At 28.5% G+C, this 18,002-nt stretch overlaps 1 protein-coding gene across 10 annotated transcripts in view; it reads left to right on the top strand.

Moving 5' to 3' along the window:
- Positions 1–18,002, top strand: part of LOC142324224 (uncharacterized) — a 229,709-nt gene that overhangs the window by 176,403 nt on the left and 35,304 nt on the right. For all 10 annotated transcript variants that reach the window (XM_075365045.1, XM_075365046.1, XM_075365047.1 and 7 more), the window contains 5 exons: positions 4,096–4,236; positions 4,673–4,837; positions 6,069–7,356; positions 12,558–12,709; positions 14,544–15,907. In XM_075365045.1, the coding sequence (XP_075221160.1) occupies positions 4,096–4,236; positions 4,673–4,837; positions 6,069–7,356; positions 12,558–12,709; positions 14,544–15,907 (3,110 nt within the window). The remainder of the gene's footprint in view (positions 1–4,095; positions 4,237–4,672; positions 4,838–6,068; positions 7,357–12,557; positions 12,710–14,543; positions 15,908–18,002) is intronic.

Raw genomic sequence — 18,002 nt, 5'->3', positions numbered from 1 at the left:
ATTTTAATAAGACAATTATTTTATCATAACTTCATTAATATTTAATTAATATATACCTAATTAATTTAATTAGTATGTATTAGGTGCTATAACCTAATAATTGTAAGTGACATGACAAAAACCTGAGAAAAAGTTGTAGTAGTATAACAGCCTTTCATTTGGAGGCCCCGAATTCAAATCCTGGTCAGTCATGGTATTTTTATATGCTAGAAAATTCCATTTTTCATATTGCACAAACAAGCTTTGAAGCTTCTGCGTAATTTTATCAACCTAAAAAATTTAAAAAAATTCAAACAACTATTAAGATACTGTTTCTCCATTCAAGAACAGTCTCTGTAGGTATTGTTTCTTGGAATAAGGAAAAGTGTTTACATTTCTTACTAAGTCTTGGCAGATAGTAGAGCATTTATTAACTAGGTATCATAGTAACAGAGATGTAAACAGTGAACCACTACTTCAAACAAATACAAACAGAGAAAGGTCACAGAAGAGATGTTAATATTTTCAGTTTTCTTATTATGAAAGAAATATATCTTGCTACTTTTTTTGTGTATTAAATAAACAGAATTTATTTAAAGATTTTTTACTCTTTTTTTTATTTATAAATATAATGTCATGATATGAAACACTAAGAATTTAGTGAAGTATGTTCTATATCTCACTGAGTTCTTGAATATTTAAGTCTAATTTTAAGTTACCTTGATTCATTTTAATGGTTTTTTTTTTTTGTGAAAGTACTATTATATATTTTAAGAAGCACTAAAATGATGTAAACTAATTCTGTGTCTTTTATGAACTACATATGTCACTTTTTTTTGTCTTCAGTCATTTGACTGGTTTGATGCAGCTCTCTAAGATTCCCTATCTAGTGCCAGTCGTTTCATTTCGGTATACCCCCTACATTCTACATCCCAAAAAATGTTTGTATATATAACAAACATTGCCTGCCTGCACAATTTTTCCCTATCTACCTGTCTCTCCAATATCAAAGCGACTATTCCAGGATGCTTTAATATGTGGCCTATAAGTCGTCTCTTCTTTTAGCTATATTTTTCCAAATGCTTCTTTCTTTATCAATTTGCTGCAATACCTCTTCATTTGTCATTTTATCCACCCACCTGATTTTTAACATTCACCTACAGCATTACATTTTAAAAGCTTCTAATCTTTTCTTCTCAAGATCATCCAAGTTTCACTTCCATATAAAGCTATGCTCCAAACATATACTTTCAAAAATGCTTTTGTGATGTTTAAATTAATTTTTGATGTAAGCAAATTATATTTCTGACTGACAGCTCATTTCACCTATGTTATTCGGCATTTTATATCACTTCTGCTTCATCCATCTTTTAGTAATTCTACTTCCCAAATAACAAAAATTCTTCTCCTCCATAGTCTTTTCTCATCTTATTTTCACATTCAGTGGTCCATTTACTTTATTTCTACTACATTTCATTACTTCTGTTCTGTTCTTGTTTATTTTCATGTGGTAGTTCTTGTGAAGGACGTCATCCATTCAATTCATTGTTTCTTTTACATCTTTTTTACTGTTGGTTAGAATTATTATACCATCAGCAAATCGTAGCATCTTTATCTTTTCACCTTGCACTGTTACTCCGGATATAAATTGTTCTTTAACATCATTAGCACCTAGTTCTATGTAAAGATTAAAAAGTAACAGGGATAGGGAAGATCCTTGTCAGACTCCCTTTTTTATTACTGTTTCTTTCTTACGCTCTTTGATTATTACTGTTGCAGTTTGCTTCTTGTAAATGTTAGCAGTTGTTCTTCTATCTCTATACTTCAACCTTAAACTTTTTAAAATTCTGAACATTTTATTCCACTCTGCGTTATCAAATGCCTTTTCTAAATCTATAAATGCCATATGTGTTGGTGTTTTTCTTTTTAATTTTCCTTTTACTGTTAATCTAAGTGCTAAAATTGCTTCCCTTGTCCCTATACTTTTCCTGAAACGAAATTGGTCTTCACCTAACACTTCTTCCACACTCCTCTCAATTCTTTTGTGCAGAATTCTAGTTAAGATCTGCAGGTCCTGTCTATCCCTGGAGCCTTTCTGCCATTCAAATCCTTTAATGCTCTATTAAATTCAGATCTCAATATTGTAGCTCCCTTTTCATCCTCTTTGACTTCCTCTTCTTCCTGTATAACACCAGTTTCTAATTCACTTTCTCCATATAACTTCAATATATTCTACCCACCTATCATCATCCTTTTCTTTTGTATTATAAATCGGTTTACCACCTTTATTTAACACATTTTTAGATTTTAACATATTTACCACAAAATTCTCCTTAATTTTTCTGTATGCTCCATCTATTTTACAAATGATCATTTCTCTTTCTACTTCTAAACACTTTCTTTAATCCATTATTCTTTTGTTAATTTGCACTTCATATTTATAGTATTTCATAGTTGTTGATACTTCCTTTTATCATCTTCTTCACTAGCATTCTTATACTTTCTATGTTCATCCATCAGCTGCAATATATCCTCTGATATCCAAGATTTTCTACCTGTTCTCTTTGTTCCCCCTAAGTTTGAAGACTCCTTTTTAAGATTCTCTCATTCTTCTATATTTTCTACCTTATCTTTGTTACTCAGATTTCTTGCAATGTTCTCCTCAAAAATCTTCTTTACCTCCTCTTCCTCAAGCTCCTCTAAATTCCACCGATTCATCTGACACTTTTTCTTTAGGTTTTTAAACCCCATTCTACATTTCATTATCACTAAATTATGATTGCTATCAATGTCTGCTTATGGATGTGCTTTGCAGTTGACGAGTTGATTTCTAAATCTTTGCTTAACCATGATATAATCTATCTTATACCTTGCAGTATTGCCCACCTTTTTCCAAGTGTATATTCTTCTATTATGATTTTTAAACTGGGTATTGGCAATTACTAAATTATATTTCGTGCAAAACTCAATACGTCAGTCCCCTCTTTCATTCCTTTTGCCCAGTTTGTATTCACCCACAATATTTCCAGGCTGAAAAAACAATATTTGGCAGCCTGAAAAAACTGGCTGGCAAATATAGAAACGGGAATGACTTTCAAAAATTGACTTTCTGTTTTGGTTGTTAATGCAGAAATGCTTAGAAAAATAATTACAGCTTAAATTTATTTGATTATTTTATTATATTGTGATCCAGCATGGCTTAAGAACAGACACACCAGTCTTGTCAACAATACTTAGCTGAACAACTCATTGAGATTCAACTTAAACAATCAAAAATCAATTTCATTTCAGTCACTTCCATTATAATATAACATGGCATATTATATAACAAATGGCATATAGTGGCAAGAATTCAACTCCAGAAATATTACTTCAATTAAAAAAAGTACCTATTTATTTTAACGTTACTACAATGATTGTGATTGTAAGATGGTAAAATTTATGAAGAAGCAGCAATGGTTATCACAGAAAACTTTAGTGCGATTAATTAATAGGCAATGCTGTGAATTAAATGCTGATTTCTATAATCATTACCTTACTTTGAACCCAGATGAAAGAGCTCCTGGTTTTGTCTGACGTAGTACTTTCTTACTCAATTTTCACTAATCATAGCAGATGCAACAAGAACAGGTTTTATGGAATGTGAAAATTTTGCTGTAGAGCAGTTGTGATGCCCAATGAAGAGACACTCTACTACTAGCTTTAGAATGCCCTAATTTGATAAGGGAACAGTTGACATCATTGCAATGGTTATGTAATGAAAACTTACAGCAGTAGTATAAAATTTAGTAACATATTTCATGTTTGTATATATTATTGTGTGTGTGTGTGTGTGCGTGTGCGCACACCTAGAAAGGCAAAAAAAATTATTTAGTTTATATATTGGGCTTTGTAATTTCAGAAATTGGCATATGTTAGTAATATTTTGGTTGTTTATTACCGTCATTATACACAGTGACAGACATAATATTCAATTATTTAAATTAGGAATGGTAGTACAATAATGGGAAAACTATAAAAATAAAATAAGTAGATATGTTTATAATTCAGTAGAAATATATTTATGTTATATAAATTGTGAAAAGTATTGATTATTTATTTTCTTAATTTATGTAGGAGTTATTGAATCAAAAACAACAACATATTGAGCAGCTATTAAAAGAGCGTGACCTTGAAAGAGCTGAAGTAACACGTGCTGCCAGTCAAGCTGAACAAGCTGAACATGAATTAGCTATTATGAGACAGGATTTTATTCAGGTAATTTTTGTTTAAATTAATATGTAATGTAATTAAATAAATTTTATGAAATATTTAAGACAAAATCAAGTTGAAATTCAATAGAATTTTTTTTCTGAAGATGCTTTATTAAATTCTTCTTTTAAGCGTGAGCAGTCAAATAAGTTAATATTATTCTGAAAAAAAAACATCGGCTTAATTTAAACATAAGGAAAACAGAATTGGTTTATAGGATTAAGTAAATAGTAAACGGTTTTTTACTGTTATGAAATTTTCCAAAACTTGATTTCAAATCTTGCTAATAATTTACTTGTCGATTTTTGATTAAGTTTATAAACTAATTAATTTGTTTTAAATAATTATTCTTATTACCTTAAATTAACATTATATTTTTAAATAAAAAAGAGATGTATTAAAATTATTGAAACAGTATTTTTTTTATTTGTGTATTTTTTAGTTTAAAGATGAAACAGCTGCAAAAAATAACGACTATGAAGTAATTATATCTCAGTTACGAAACGAAAAACAAGAATTGTCAACAATATTAGAAGATGAAAGAAGGCGTTATGAAGATTTACAATTCAGATTTGAAGAAGAATCTATTATGAGAGCTGATTTAGAGGTACGTTTATAGTTTAATTCTATTATTACTATTATCTTACAACTATTACAACTGAGCCCATTGGTTATATTATCACTCACTGGTCTTCTGTAATGATAGCTTCAATTGTCAGAATTTTCTTAACATAAGGTGACCTATATCTTTTTATTATCAACTGTCCATATGTGATACAATTTGAAGACCAGACATAAATTAATGCCATGGTCAGCTCTGTTATACTTCTTGTATTAAGAAAGTTATGAATTTTAATTTTTTTGTTGATTATCAAGTATGAGTTGGATTTCTGGTATGACTATTTAATAGGTTTATCAATGTACTGACATCTATAAAAATTAATTTTTTATTTGTTATTAGCAGACCAGTGAAAGTAGCTAATGAAGCATTTTGCTCTGTGGATTCTATTCAGTAAGGGAAATGCTAAAATTATTTTATATAAAATATAATCTTGACTGATTTTCTTATTTTTTTTTAAATTGGAAATTAATAAAAAAATTTTTGGTGCATAGTAGGGTGATATAACCAAGCGATAGAGCAGGTGATCTGATGTGAGATACTTGTTATTGTGATTATGTTTTAACCATTCTCAAGAATTACAGCAATCGCCCAGCAAGCTTTCTAGGGAAAGTGAGGAGTAAAAAGGTTTTCAGTTACCTTATTCATTGAGCCAAATATACTGACATATATCAACAAACCACCAGGCCTTCATTAGTGCATCATTTCTGTAGCAATATGTTCATTGTATTCACTATAGAGACTAGTTGTATACATAAATAATATCATTACTTTCTGCAACTTTGAAAGCAACACTGAATAGTTAGATTTGACCTTGTATACTTTATATTCATCACCATTAAAAAAATTGAAACAGATAATACAAATCATTTGGTAAGGAAAAAATGTTTATTCATAAATTTATTATCACAAACATTAAACTTTTAGTATGTCCCGTGGTCATTGTGTTCTTGAACTTTTGTAAAATGAGGTTTATGCCTTGCTCTGGGGAACTCAGAGTATGAAAATGAAAACAGTTATGAGAATTTCTTAATTACAGCGACAAAAAATTCACGGTTGAAGAATAACTGACCTGAATGTGGATAAAAGTGTAACTGTAATCATCTCTATTTATCTCTGTCATGCATAACTTTATAAAAACATTGTGCATGGTTTTTCAATTAGATTATTTATTTTTTATTAAATTGACTTTTTATACATTTATTATTTTTTTTTACAGACCAAACTTTCTAAGAATGATGAAAAATTAAAAGAATTAGAACAACAAGATAGAGTTAATCAAGAAGCACTTGAAATTGAATCAAATAAACTTTTTGAAGCAGAAGAAGCTTTAACAAAAATTAGAGATGAATTTGAAGCTTTCCGTCTTAAATTTAGCTCAAATGAAAAAGAAAGTAATGAAGTTAATCAAAAACATAAAGCCCAATTAGAAGCAGAATTATTAGAAAAAAATAAAACTATACAAAATAAAATTAAAGAAATTGAAGAGATTAATATAAAGTACACAAATTTAGAAGATAATAATAATGAATTAAATAAAAAAATTAATGAATTACTAGAAAATATTAAAATTAATAGTGAAAAATTCAATTGTGATAGGAAAATTTTAAATGATGAAATCAATAAATTAAAATCTAAATTACAGATATCTACAAGTAAATGTGAAGAATTTGAAGAAAGTATTAAAAGGTGTATTAATGAAATAAATCAGTTTAAAAATAATGAAACAAAGCATACAGAAGATAGTACTAATTATAAAAAGAACATTGAGGAATTAAATGAAAAAGTAAAATTAGCAGAAAAAAGTATTGAAGAAAAAGAGAGTATTATAAATAAGTTAAAAGAGATGAAAGAGAATGAATTAAAAGAAATAAAAGCACAGTTAGAAAATGAAAATTTTAAGTTTATTGATAAAGAAAAACAACATTCAATAGAATTAAAAGATTTAGAAAATATTTTAAAAGAAAAAGAAAGTGAAATTGATTTATTAAAAAAGAATAAATTTGATATTGAAAATATATTAAATAAAACAATCAATGATTTAAATTCAGAATTAAGTTTAAAATGTAAAGAACTTGAAAAAGAGAAAAGTGATTCTTTAAATATAATTAATAATTTGAAAACATCAATTGAGGAAATTAAAAGTGAAAAAAATAAAATTGAAGAATTAAATAAATTAAATTCTAGTGAACTGAAAGAACAGTATGAGAAGTTAATATTAGATTATGGTAATTCTCAATCTTCTTACCAAAATGAAAAAGAAACACTCATAAAGGAAATAGAATTGAAAGACACAGAGTTGTCACATTTAAAAGAATCTTTACAAGAAATTGCTAAAGAATATGATTCTCTAAAAGAAAAATTAGAACACGTAACTAATAATAATGATAAAACATTGACAGAACTGGCAAATAAACTTAAGGAAAATGACAATAAAAATAAACAGATTACAGAAATTATATCTAACAAAGAGGAAGAGGTTGAAAGCTTAAAAACCACTATTAGTAGTAAGCATATCTCCATTTATCATAATTTTCTTTCCCATTGATTCACAGAAATCATTCTGTCATTTATTTATATTACATTAAAGTCTTCATCAGATGCAGTTTAATATTTCATTATGCATTAATTTATGCTCAGTTTGAGTGCCTGTATTTGTAAACTTTTAAAAAATGTTTATGACATATTTAAGAAGAAAAAATCAGTATATCCTTTTTTTTATGTTACCAATACAATTTCAACACTTGAAATTCTGTATCATTACACTTAAGATATAATTAAATTATTTTCTCTTATTTAAAATGTAGGAGTATTTAATCAGATTAAATCAACAATAGTAATTATTAAACAGATAAAAAAGCCCATTGCACCTTTTTCCAAAAATAAGATATTTTGAATAGTAGGTAGTAAATTTTTGTCTTTCTCTTTTGTTGGTTAAAACTTTGTTCACAGTAATAAAAGCAAAAATTTCTGATTCAGTTATTAAAGTCTAAGTGTAAACTTTCAATCTTAATGAGTATTCAGCAATTTTTTCCTGTATTAAACATAATATTTTTCTGAAATTTTTTTTCAATTCATATTATTCCTTTGTACTGTTAAATGATTTTAAATTCTATTAAATAAACCACCTAATATAGCGTATTAAGACATAATTGTTCATGAAACTACTTGTGCAGGATCCTTATCCTCAGTCATGATGGAAATAATTCCGTTACTGCATAATAAAAATATGAACATAAAAGAAATAAAATATTGAAAATTGCATAATAATTGAAATAAATGAGTGCTGCTATCTGTTGCAGTTTTTATAAGATCGTATCCCTTAGGATACGATTATTATAATTCTTCTTGTAATTCTTCTATAATCCTTCTTGTTCATAATGAACAAGAAGATAGGGAAGAGAGTAGAGTATTTCAAAACGCATAGCGATAGAATCATTGTAATAAGGATAAAATAAAAGCCTAAACCGACAACGATTGTTAACGTCTATATGCCTACAAGCGCCCATGATGATGATGAGGTAGAGTGTGTATATGAAGAGATTGATGAAGCAGTTATAAATACGTTAAAGGAGATGAAAATTTAATAATAGTTGGAGATTGGAATGCAAGCATTGGAAAAGGCAAGGAAGGATATATAGTGGGGAAATACGAGCTGGGCAAAAGGAATAAAAGAGGGGACCGACTTATAGAGTTTTGCACGAAGTATAATTTAGTAATTGCCAACACCCAATTTAAAAATCATAATAGAAGAATATACACTTGGAAAAAGCCAGGTGATACTGCAAGGTATCAGACAGATTATATCATGGTTAAGCAAAGATTTAGAAATCAACTTGTTGACTGCAAAACTTACCCTGGAGCAGACTTTGATAGCGACCATAATTTGGTGATAATGAAATGTAGATTGGGGTTTAAAAACCTGAAGAAAAGGTGTCTGATGAATTGGTGGAATTTAAAGAAGCTTGAGGAAGAGGAGGTAAAGAAGATTTTTGAGGAGGACATCGCAAGAGGTCTGAGTAAAAAAGATAAGGTAGAAAATGTAGAAGAAGAATGGGAGAATGTTAAAAAGGAAATTCTTAAATCAGCAGAAGCAAACTTAGGCGGAATAAAGAGAACTGGTAGAAAACCTTGGGTTTCAGACGATATATTGCAGCTGATGGATGAACGTAGAAAATATAAGAATGCTAGTGATGAAGAAAGTAAAAGGAACTATCAGCAATTAAGAAATGCTATAAACAGGAAGTGCAAACTGGCGAAAGAAGAGTGGATTAAAGAAAAGTGTTCAGAAGTGGAAAGAGAAATGAACATTGATAAAATAGACGGAGCAAACAGGAAAGTTAAGGAAAATTTTGGGGTACATAAATTAAAATCTAATAATGTGTTAAAAAAAGATGGTACACCAATATATAATACGAAAGGTAAAGTCGATAGATGGGTGGAATATATTGAAGAGTTATACGGAGGAAATGAATTAGAAAATGGTGTTATAGAGGAAGAAGAGGAAGTTGAGGAGGATGAAATGGGAGAAACAATACTGAGATCTGAATTTAAGAGAGCATTAAAAGATTTAAATGGCAGAAAGGCTCCTGGAATAGACGGAATACCTGTAGAATTACTGCGCAGTGCAGGTGAGGAAGCGATTGAGAGATTATACAAACTGGTGTGTAATATTTATGAAAAAGGGGAAGTTCCGTCAGACTTCAAAAAAAGTGTTATAGTCATGATACCAAAGAAAGCAGGGGCAGATAAATGTGAAGAATACAGAACAATTAGTTTAACTAGTCACGCATCAAAAATCTTAACTAGAATTCTATACAGAAGAATTGAGAGGAGAGTGGAAGAAGTGTTATGAGAAGACCAATTTGGTTTCAGGAAAAGTATAGGGACAAGGGAAGCAATTTTAGGCCTCAGATTAATAGTAGAAGGAAGATTAAAGAAGAACAAACCAACATACTTGGCGTTTATAGACCTAGAAAAGGCATTCGATAACGTAGACTGGAATAAAAAGTTCAGCATTTTAAAAAAATTAGGGTTCAAATACAGAGATAGAAGAACAATTGCTAACATGTACAGGAACCAAACAGCAACAGTAGCAATTGAAGAACATAAGAAAGAAGCCGTAATAAGAAAGGGAGTCCGACAAGGATGTTCCCTATCTTCGTTACTTTTTTATCTTTACATGGAACTAGCAGTAAATGATGTTAAAGAACAATTTAGATTCGGAGTAACAGTACAAGGTGAAAAGATAAAGATGTTACGATTTGCTGATGATATAGTAATTCTACCCAAGAGTAAAAAGGATTTAGAAGAAACAATGAACGGCATAGATGAAGTTGTACGCAAGAACTATCGCATGAAAATAAACAAGAACAAAACAAAAGTAATGAAATGTAGTAGAATTTTGTAAATTGTAAAGAATTTTGTAGTAGAAATAACAAAGATGGACCACTGAATGTGAAAATAGCAGGAGAAAAGATTATGGAGGTAGTAGAATTTTGTTATTTGGGAAGTAGAATTACTAAAGATGGACGAAGCAGGAGCAATATAAAATGCCGAATAGCACAAGCTAAACGAGCCTTCAGTAAGAAATATAATTTGTTTACATCAAAAATTAATTTAAATGTCAGGAAAAGATTTTTAAAGTGTATGTTTGGAGTGTCGCTTTATATGGAAGTGAAACTTGGACAATCGGAGTATTTGAGAAGAAAAGATTAGAAGCTTTTGAAATGCGGTACTATAGGAGAATGTTAAAAATCAGATGGGTGGATAAAGTGACAAATGAAGAGGTATTGCGGCAAATAGATGAAGAAAGATGCATTTGGAAAAATATAGTTAAAAGAAGAGACAGACTTATAGGCTACATACTAAGGCATCCTGGAATAGTCGCTTTAATATTAGAAGGAAATAATTGTGTAGGCAGGCCACGTTTGGAATATGTAAAACAAATTGTTAGGGATGTAGAATGTAGAGGGTATACTGAAATGAAACGACTAGCACTAGATAGGGAATCTTGGAGAGCTGCATCAAACCAGTCAAATGACTGATGACAAAAAAAAATCCCTTAGGCACTGTCTGATGGTTTATCGAATTGAAATTTTGTTTGTATTTATATATGAAATATTTTTAATTTTATATCATTTTTATTAATTTCTAATATCTCCAAATTTGTGTTTATCTTCTGAATTTTACATTTTGTATCTGATATTAATACAAATTTAGACAGATATAGAAAGATGACAAAATTAAATGTATTAGAAAAATATTATATATATAAATACAAACAACATTTCAATTTGATAAACCATCAGACAATGTTTCAGGGAGATGTTCTTATAAAAACTGCAACAGATAGTAGCACTACTGTAGATTAATGTGCAGTTATCATTTTGATAACTGCGTATTTGACTGATTATGCAGGATCCCGTGCAAGTATGTTCATGAAAGATTATGGTAAGATATGTCATTCAATATTCTGTACTAGAACGTTTAAATATAAACATTATATATATGAAAAGATTGCCTTTTTGCAGTCTAGAAAATTACCTTCTTTAGTATTGTACAGTGAAAAATAAAAGAAAGGTTACAAAGATTTGTCAACAAGTGAAAGACAAGTTGTGATATTTTCATAGCAGATATGATATGCCACTTAAAAAAAATGGAACATGTAGCGTGGACATAAACATTCTGCTAGTCATAGAGAGAAACATGACATCAGAAATTTACAGTAGACATGCTGTAATGACCAAATTGGTTCATGTAAAGTTATTACAAATTGGTCGTCATAAATCAAGTCTTAACATCATTTAGCTATATTGTTGCAGACTTAATTGCTGGATGATCCATGGTGTAAACACTAAGACTAAAATCCCCACAAAGATGTATTAATTAATTATATTTTCTTTTTTTAATAATTTATTTAATAAAGCAATGTATATTATAATCACTACATATTAAATTACTACAACTGAAATCTCCCCCTGAAATGTTGAGTTAGATATTTTTAAAAAAAGAGTCCACTAAACAGATCAAGCAGTATAAGAAAATGGGTGTTGAAAAATCTTAAATTTCCTTTGTAAATCTGCATTCATGAATTTTTTGTTAAAAAATACTTGTTGAGATATATTATGTAGTGAAAGTGGAATAGTTAAAAACTTTGGAGTTAAAAAGCATTCAGTAGGAAGGAAAGGGTGAGTTTTGGGGCAATGAAAATATTAAGAACAATGTTTGGTAGTACTATTTCAGGATTATTTGGTGGGTTTCAATCTCTTATTTTTAGTTAATTAATAATAGACAAATTAATAATAGGGTTGTTATAAGTTGGTCATCATAATAAATGGTCGTAGATCAGAGGTTTACTAAAAGCATTGTTTCCTAGCTGTATGTTTACGCATTGTAAGAGTGGTATAGGTATTTATTAAAGATCCCGACTTGGAATTGTACACAGATCTTTTATGAATATGAGCTTTTGATTTGTTTTAATGAAATTTTTTTATTGAAAGTATAATGTTCTATTATGTTTTTTTAATATAATAATATATAATATTATTAATTATTATTAATTAATATTATATAATATATAATAATAATTACAAATAGTTCATGAAATTTAGGTATATTATTAAATTATTTATGTAAAATGGTATAATGAATCTTTTTTCACTATGCTATTCAAGCTTTTTAATTTTATGATTTTCATTATTTCCAGATTATAAGAATGAGTTAAATCTTTTGAATGATAATTTAGTAACTGCTAATAAAAAGATCAATGAATTGCAGCTTACAATTAGTGATTTAATGAGTCAGTTAACTGCATCTACTGAGAAATGTTCACAGTTAACTGCACATAAACAAAAACTGGTAAGAAAATTTTATTTTATTCTTGAAGTTTTGTTTAATTGTTATAATGATTTTTATTTCAGAAATATAGTTCTTTTTTCCACATTTCTGACTGTGTTAAATGATAGAATTATGTGTTGTAAAGCAAGAAAGGACCATAGCCCAGAGGTCTGGAAGCCTGGAAGTTAAACCTTTTTTTTGTTTCTCTTTTTTTGCGATAATGTCTACATGACGATAATTCAAAGTAAATAGTTAAAAATCAACATTATTTAAACTTAAAATGTAGTAGGGTTTTAATAATGTTGAATTGAATAACAGAAGTAGAGAACAAGTTTTCTACTTTTAATTGTAGCATCCAAGGTAATATATAAAATAAAAACAATAAATTAGGAAAGCCAGTATTATTCTTCAGTACTCTCTCTCTTTGCCAACGGGTTTAATGCCTAATAACGAGTTTCTTAATAATGAGTTATTATTAATAATAAAAAATTTAAGTTAGTTGTATTTTTCTTGCAAGTCACTTTTTTAACTTAACTTTTTTTTTAGCAATTTAATTTCACTGTTTTTTTGTTTAACCTAACCTGACTGTATGATTGTGTGAAATGCACTAAAAAAATAAAAATAAATTATTCCCTTTTAATTACATAGTAAATAATAATTCTTTTTTATCCTCCTTATACAACTATTTACTCCTTACTCAATTTATTCTCCTTTATTCTTCTTACTTAATTTTTGGACAGTGCTCTTTCATTTATTAGACATTTTTAACTAATATTATTTTAGTTAGTAATAGTTATTTTTCAAAATTAAAAAAAGTTAATACATTTGTTTTAATAAATTGAGTAAGAAAATGGGTCTAGTAATATGTTTTATAAAAACATAATTTATGATATTAATTTAAAAAAAATTATTTTGGTGTAGATGAAATAAAATTTTTAGATATAATTTTATTCAAAAATATCATTTATACAGTAGCTCTTGCAAGAAAATAATTAGTCCAGTGCCTTGTCTTATGAAAAGCAGCAACACATTGTGGCAGTTACAGTATTACATTGTAACAGTTAGATGGTTGTTACAGTATTTCCCTCTCTACAGCAATTAATATTAATAGAACCTATCTTAAATAAATGTATAGTTCAGGCTGCGGTTTTAATAAATTATTTCATTATATTGTTTATACACATAGACATTACACATTTGTTGAGAGCCAGGCATATAGTGTGTTGCTAAGGGTCATGATGCTGATGTTGGGGATTTGAACTATTAAATTTTAAATTAGTATTATATTATTATTACATTTAATTGTAATTATTATATTTATACTAATAATTAATTGTTATTAAATCTATTATTCTTACTACTGGACTGTTCAAATTTATTTTGTAAATATTTATCTACTGCTTTTCTCCAACATTGCCTGGGATTTGTACAACTGCTGCTTGTTGGGTTAGTGAGGTACAAACTAGATGAATTGATAAATTTACACTATACATAACAATATAAGTGAGAATAATTGTTTTTTAGGGTAATTTTAATTTTACTTGGTCTTTATTTATTTTTAAACTTATTTCATATCTATATTTTTTTTATTTAAAAGAAAGTTGTTGACAGAAAGTTTGTTAACTTGTTAACTGTTCATTTGTTAATAGTAATTAATGAATTACTATTTGTTATTAATGCTACTAATTTTTATTAATGAGTAAAAAAACTTAAGTTGTTTTAGGAATTGATTTTCTTTTTAATGTATATGCAAAAACTAGATATGTTACTGTTGATTGTTGCTAATTAATTAATATTTTTTATCTTAACAAAACATAATTGAAATTTATGTTTCTTTTCTAAATCTATGTTTTAGGAAGATGATATATCAACATTGATGAATACATCATCAGATTCATCAACGCAACTTTCAAAATTAAATGATGAATTAAGATCTAAAGAAAATGAATTAGAAAAATTAAGGGAATCATTGAATGAACAGACAAGAATTGCAAAAAATAATGAACAACAAATGAAACAAGAACATGATGAAATAGTAAAAGAATTAGAAAAACTTACTATAAATGTTTCACTGCTAGAAAATGACTTAAAAAATAAAATTAAAATTGTTGACAAACTAAAAACAGATTTGGATACTGCATCTAAAAAAGAAAATGATTTAATTATTAAATTAGATGATTCTGCTAGCGAAATAAAGGATGTGATTAAAAAAATAATTGATAAAGATGATGAAATTAAGAAATTAAATCTTCAGTTAGATGAAGCTAATAAATTAAACATAAAATTAAAACAAGATATTGATGAAAAAGAAAACTTTTCACAGTCATTTAGAAAGGAAAATCAAATTAAACTTAGTGATCTCGAAACTCAATTTAATGTTAAAATTAAAGAAATAGAAAGTTTGAAGAATGATAAATCAAATTTAGAAAAACTATTAGAAAAAAATGAAATAAGTTTATTAGAAAAAGATAAACATTTAAAAGAAATAGCAGATTTAAAAAATAAAAATGAAGAAAATTTTATTAATGAAAAGAAAGTTGTGGAAGATAAAATCAACAGTTTGAATAATGAATTAAAAATTATAAGTGAAGACTTAACAAAGAAAAATTCAGAACTTTTAGAAATATCGAAAGAAAGAGATGAAGTTAAAGAGGAAAATTTATTGTTTAAAAAGCATTTAGAAGAAAAAGAAAAGAAATTATTTAATTTTACTAATGAATTCGATAAAATTAAAGAAAATCTGTTATCAACAGAGAAACGATATAACGAAATAAAATTGAAACTTAATGATGATAGTTCCAAATTATTAAAAGAAAAAGATGAGATTGAAAGATTATTTAAAGGTAAAGAATTTGAATTAAACCAAGTATTAAATGAAATAGAAAAACTACAAGAGCAAAAAAATGATTTTGAAAAAAAAATTGCAGATAAAGATTTGAAAATAAATGAACAAGACAAGAGTTTAGAGATTTTAAATTATGAGTTAATTAAATTAAAAGATGAAATAACATGTTTATCTAACAACAAAATTGAATTAGAAGAAAAATTAAAGCTATCAGCTAATGAAATTAATACCTTAAAACAGAATGAAACTGTTTTGAGTGATAAAAATAATGCTGAATTAATTAAATATAAAAATGAGAATGAAGCTCTTCAGAAACAGTTGAAAGATACAGAGGAAAAATTAATTACTCTAGATAAAACAGTCCTCAAACAATTGTGAGTATTAGTTATTTTTATTAAAGTTAGAAATTTTGTGTCTTCCTTGTTTGTGTTCATATGTATTCGAGGAAGTATCAAAATGTTTTGAGACTAACTCTGTTGACAAGAAACTACTTTGTTTATTTATATGTACATACTGTCACTTTCAAATACTCAGCTCCCTTGTACAGCAATTTAGCATTCCCAGTGTTCTTGCCACTTCTGGAATGTGTTCTGGAAGTTCACTTCTCAAAGTGTGGCAAGTACCTTCTGCAGTTTGCACTGGATCTCTGCAATGGTGTCAAAACGATGCCCTTTAAGCTGGATTTTCAATTACAGAAAGATGGTGAAGTGTGCTGGAGCCAAATCTGGAGAGTACAACATGTGCAAAAGTGAAATCAAATTGTGTCTTACAAGAAACTCACTTACGAGAAGAGAACAGAGCATTGTCATCATGGAGTATCCAGTTTTTTGCACACCACAACTCTGGTCATTATTGCCATATATCCTCCTTCGACCACATTAAAATCTGGAAGAACTTGCTATTGATGGTCTGACCAATGGGACGAATTCTTGATGCACAATCCTCCAAATGTCAAAAAAGACAAAGCATGCACTTGTTTGAACTGCGAACCTGCCTCAACTTTTTTGGTCATTGAGTGAGAAAACTGATACTTCATCTTAGGGTGATACTGTATACCCAAGTTTCGTCATCGGTAATGATCCTTAACATGAAGGATGGGTCATCCATGGTACGCTGCTGGAGTTCTTGGCAAAATTCGACATTGTGTTCCTTCTATTTCTGGCCTTCTTGATCTCGTTGTTTTCTAGTGATGTTCTTCCACTCTTGAAGCACATGTGCCATTCAAAATACCTCGCACGACTCATAGCAGCATCACCATAAACTTGCTGCATCATGTGCAACATCTCGGTGGCAGATTTGCTGAGTTTCACACAATTTCACGATCACCTTTGTTCAAACTTGCTGTTCATGTTGGAATCGCAAAACATGTTGGTAATCAACGCATGGTCACAATAACTTGAGCTGTACAGATACCAACACATACAATGCAATGTCTCGACACACTAACTATGAAGGTCAGTTTTCCCTGTGACTGTGCATGTGGTCTTGTGCTGCCATCTGTTGGCATATTACAGAACTAGTTTAAAAATTTCTTGATACCACCTCTGTATATCGATATTCATGAATGAACTAATTAAATAGTTAATTTTAATAATAATACAGAACTTTGTAGATGTTTTTTGCCCTGTAGATCCTGTTTAATATTAATTCTCAAGGGTGAAGGTCTAAATTAGGAATGCAATAATGAATAATAGTTCAAAACTTTCTTTAATATTTTAGTTGTTTATATTAATATCCTCAATTTACAAGGTGTATCTGGAAAGTAAGTACTGTTTCCTTCTACCACAACCACACCATTGCGATTGCAGCTCTGAGCATGTGTGGCACATCTCTCATTCATTGACATTCAATAGACACCATTACAGGTACTTTTGTTTACTGTTGATTAAATTTGAAAAATGTTTGAGTCGTTGAAGAATCCCATTGATTGTGAAATGAGGTGTGCTATTTGATTTTTAAGTGAGAAATGACAAACCAGCTGATATTCATCGGCAAATTAGTGAAGTTTACGGTAAAAAAATTATGAGTGATTGAATGGTTAGAAAATTATTGCAGTTCAATGAGGAACACAGTATTGAGCATTTTGAGCAAAGGACTGGGTGCTCTTCCATTGTGAATAACTATTTGATTACGCAAATGGATGAAAAAATTAAAGAAAATCGACGGTTTACAATTTCCTCATTATATATTGAGTTCCCTGAAATTTCATGAACATTTTTATTGCTTGATATCATAAGGTGAAACTTAAGCTATTGCAAACTCTGCTTTGTTGGATGCAGAAAATGTTGATGGAGGTTCACAAAACCTTATTTAAACCTAAATATTTTTCTAATCTATTATTATTAACTATAAACCTTATGAGAAATAAGGTTCATTTTTGTGATGATAGTTTTGTAAATCTTATTACAAGGTGTAAGTCAAACTGATGATCAGGTGGAGATACATTTTAAGAAATTCTCTATAATATCA

The sequence above is a fragment of the Lycorma delicatula genome, chromosome 4 (assembly GCF_047948215.1).
Source record: "Lycorma delicatula isolate Av1 chromosome 4, ASM4794821v1, whole genome shotgun sequence".
Taxonomy (NCBI): Eukaryota; Metazoa; Arthropoda; class Insecta; order Hemiptera; family Fulgoridae; genus Lycorma; species Lycorma delicatula.
This window is presented reverse-complemented; position numbering and strand designations above follow the sequence as displayed.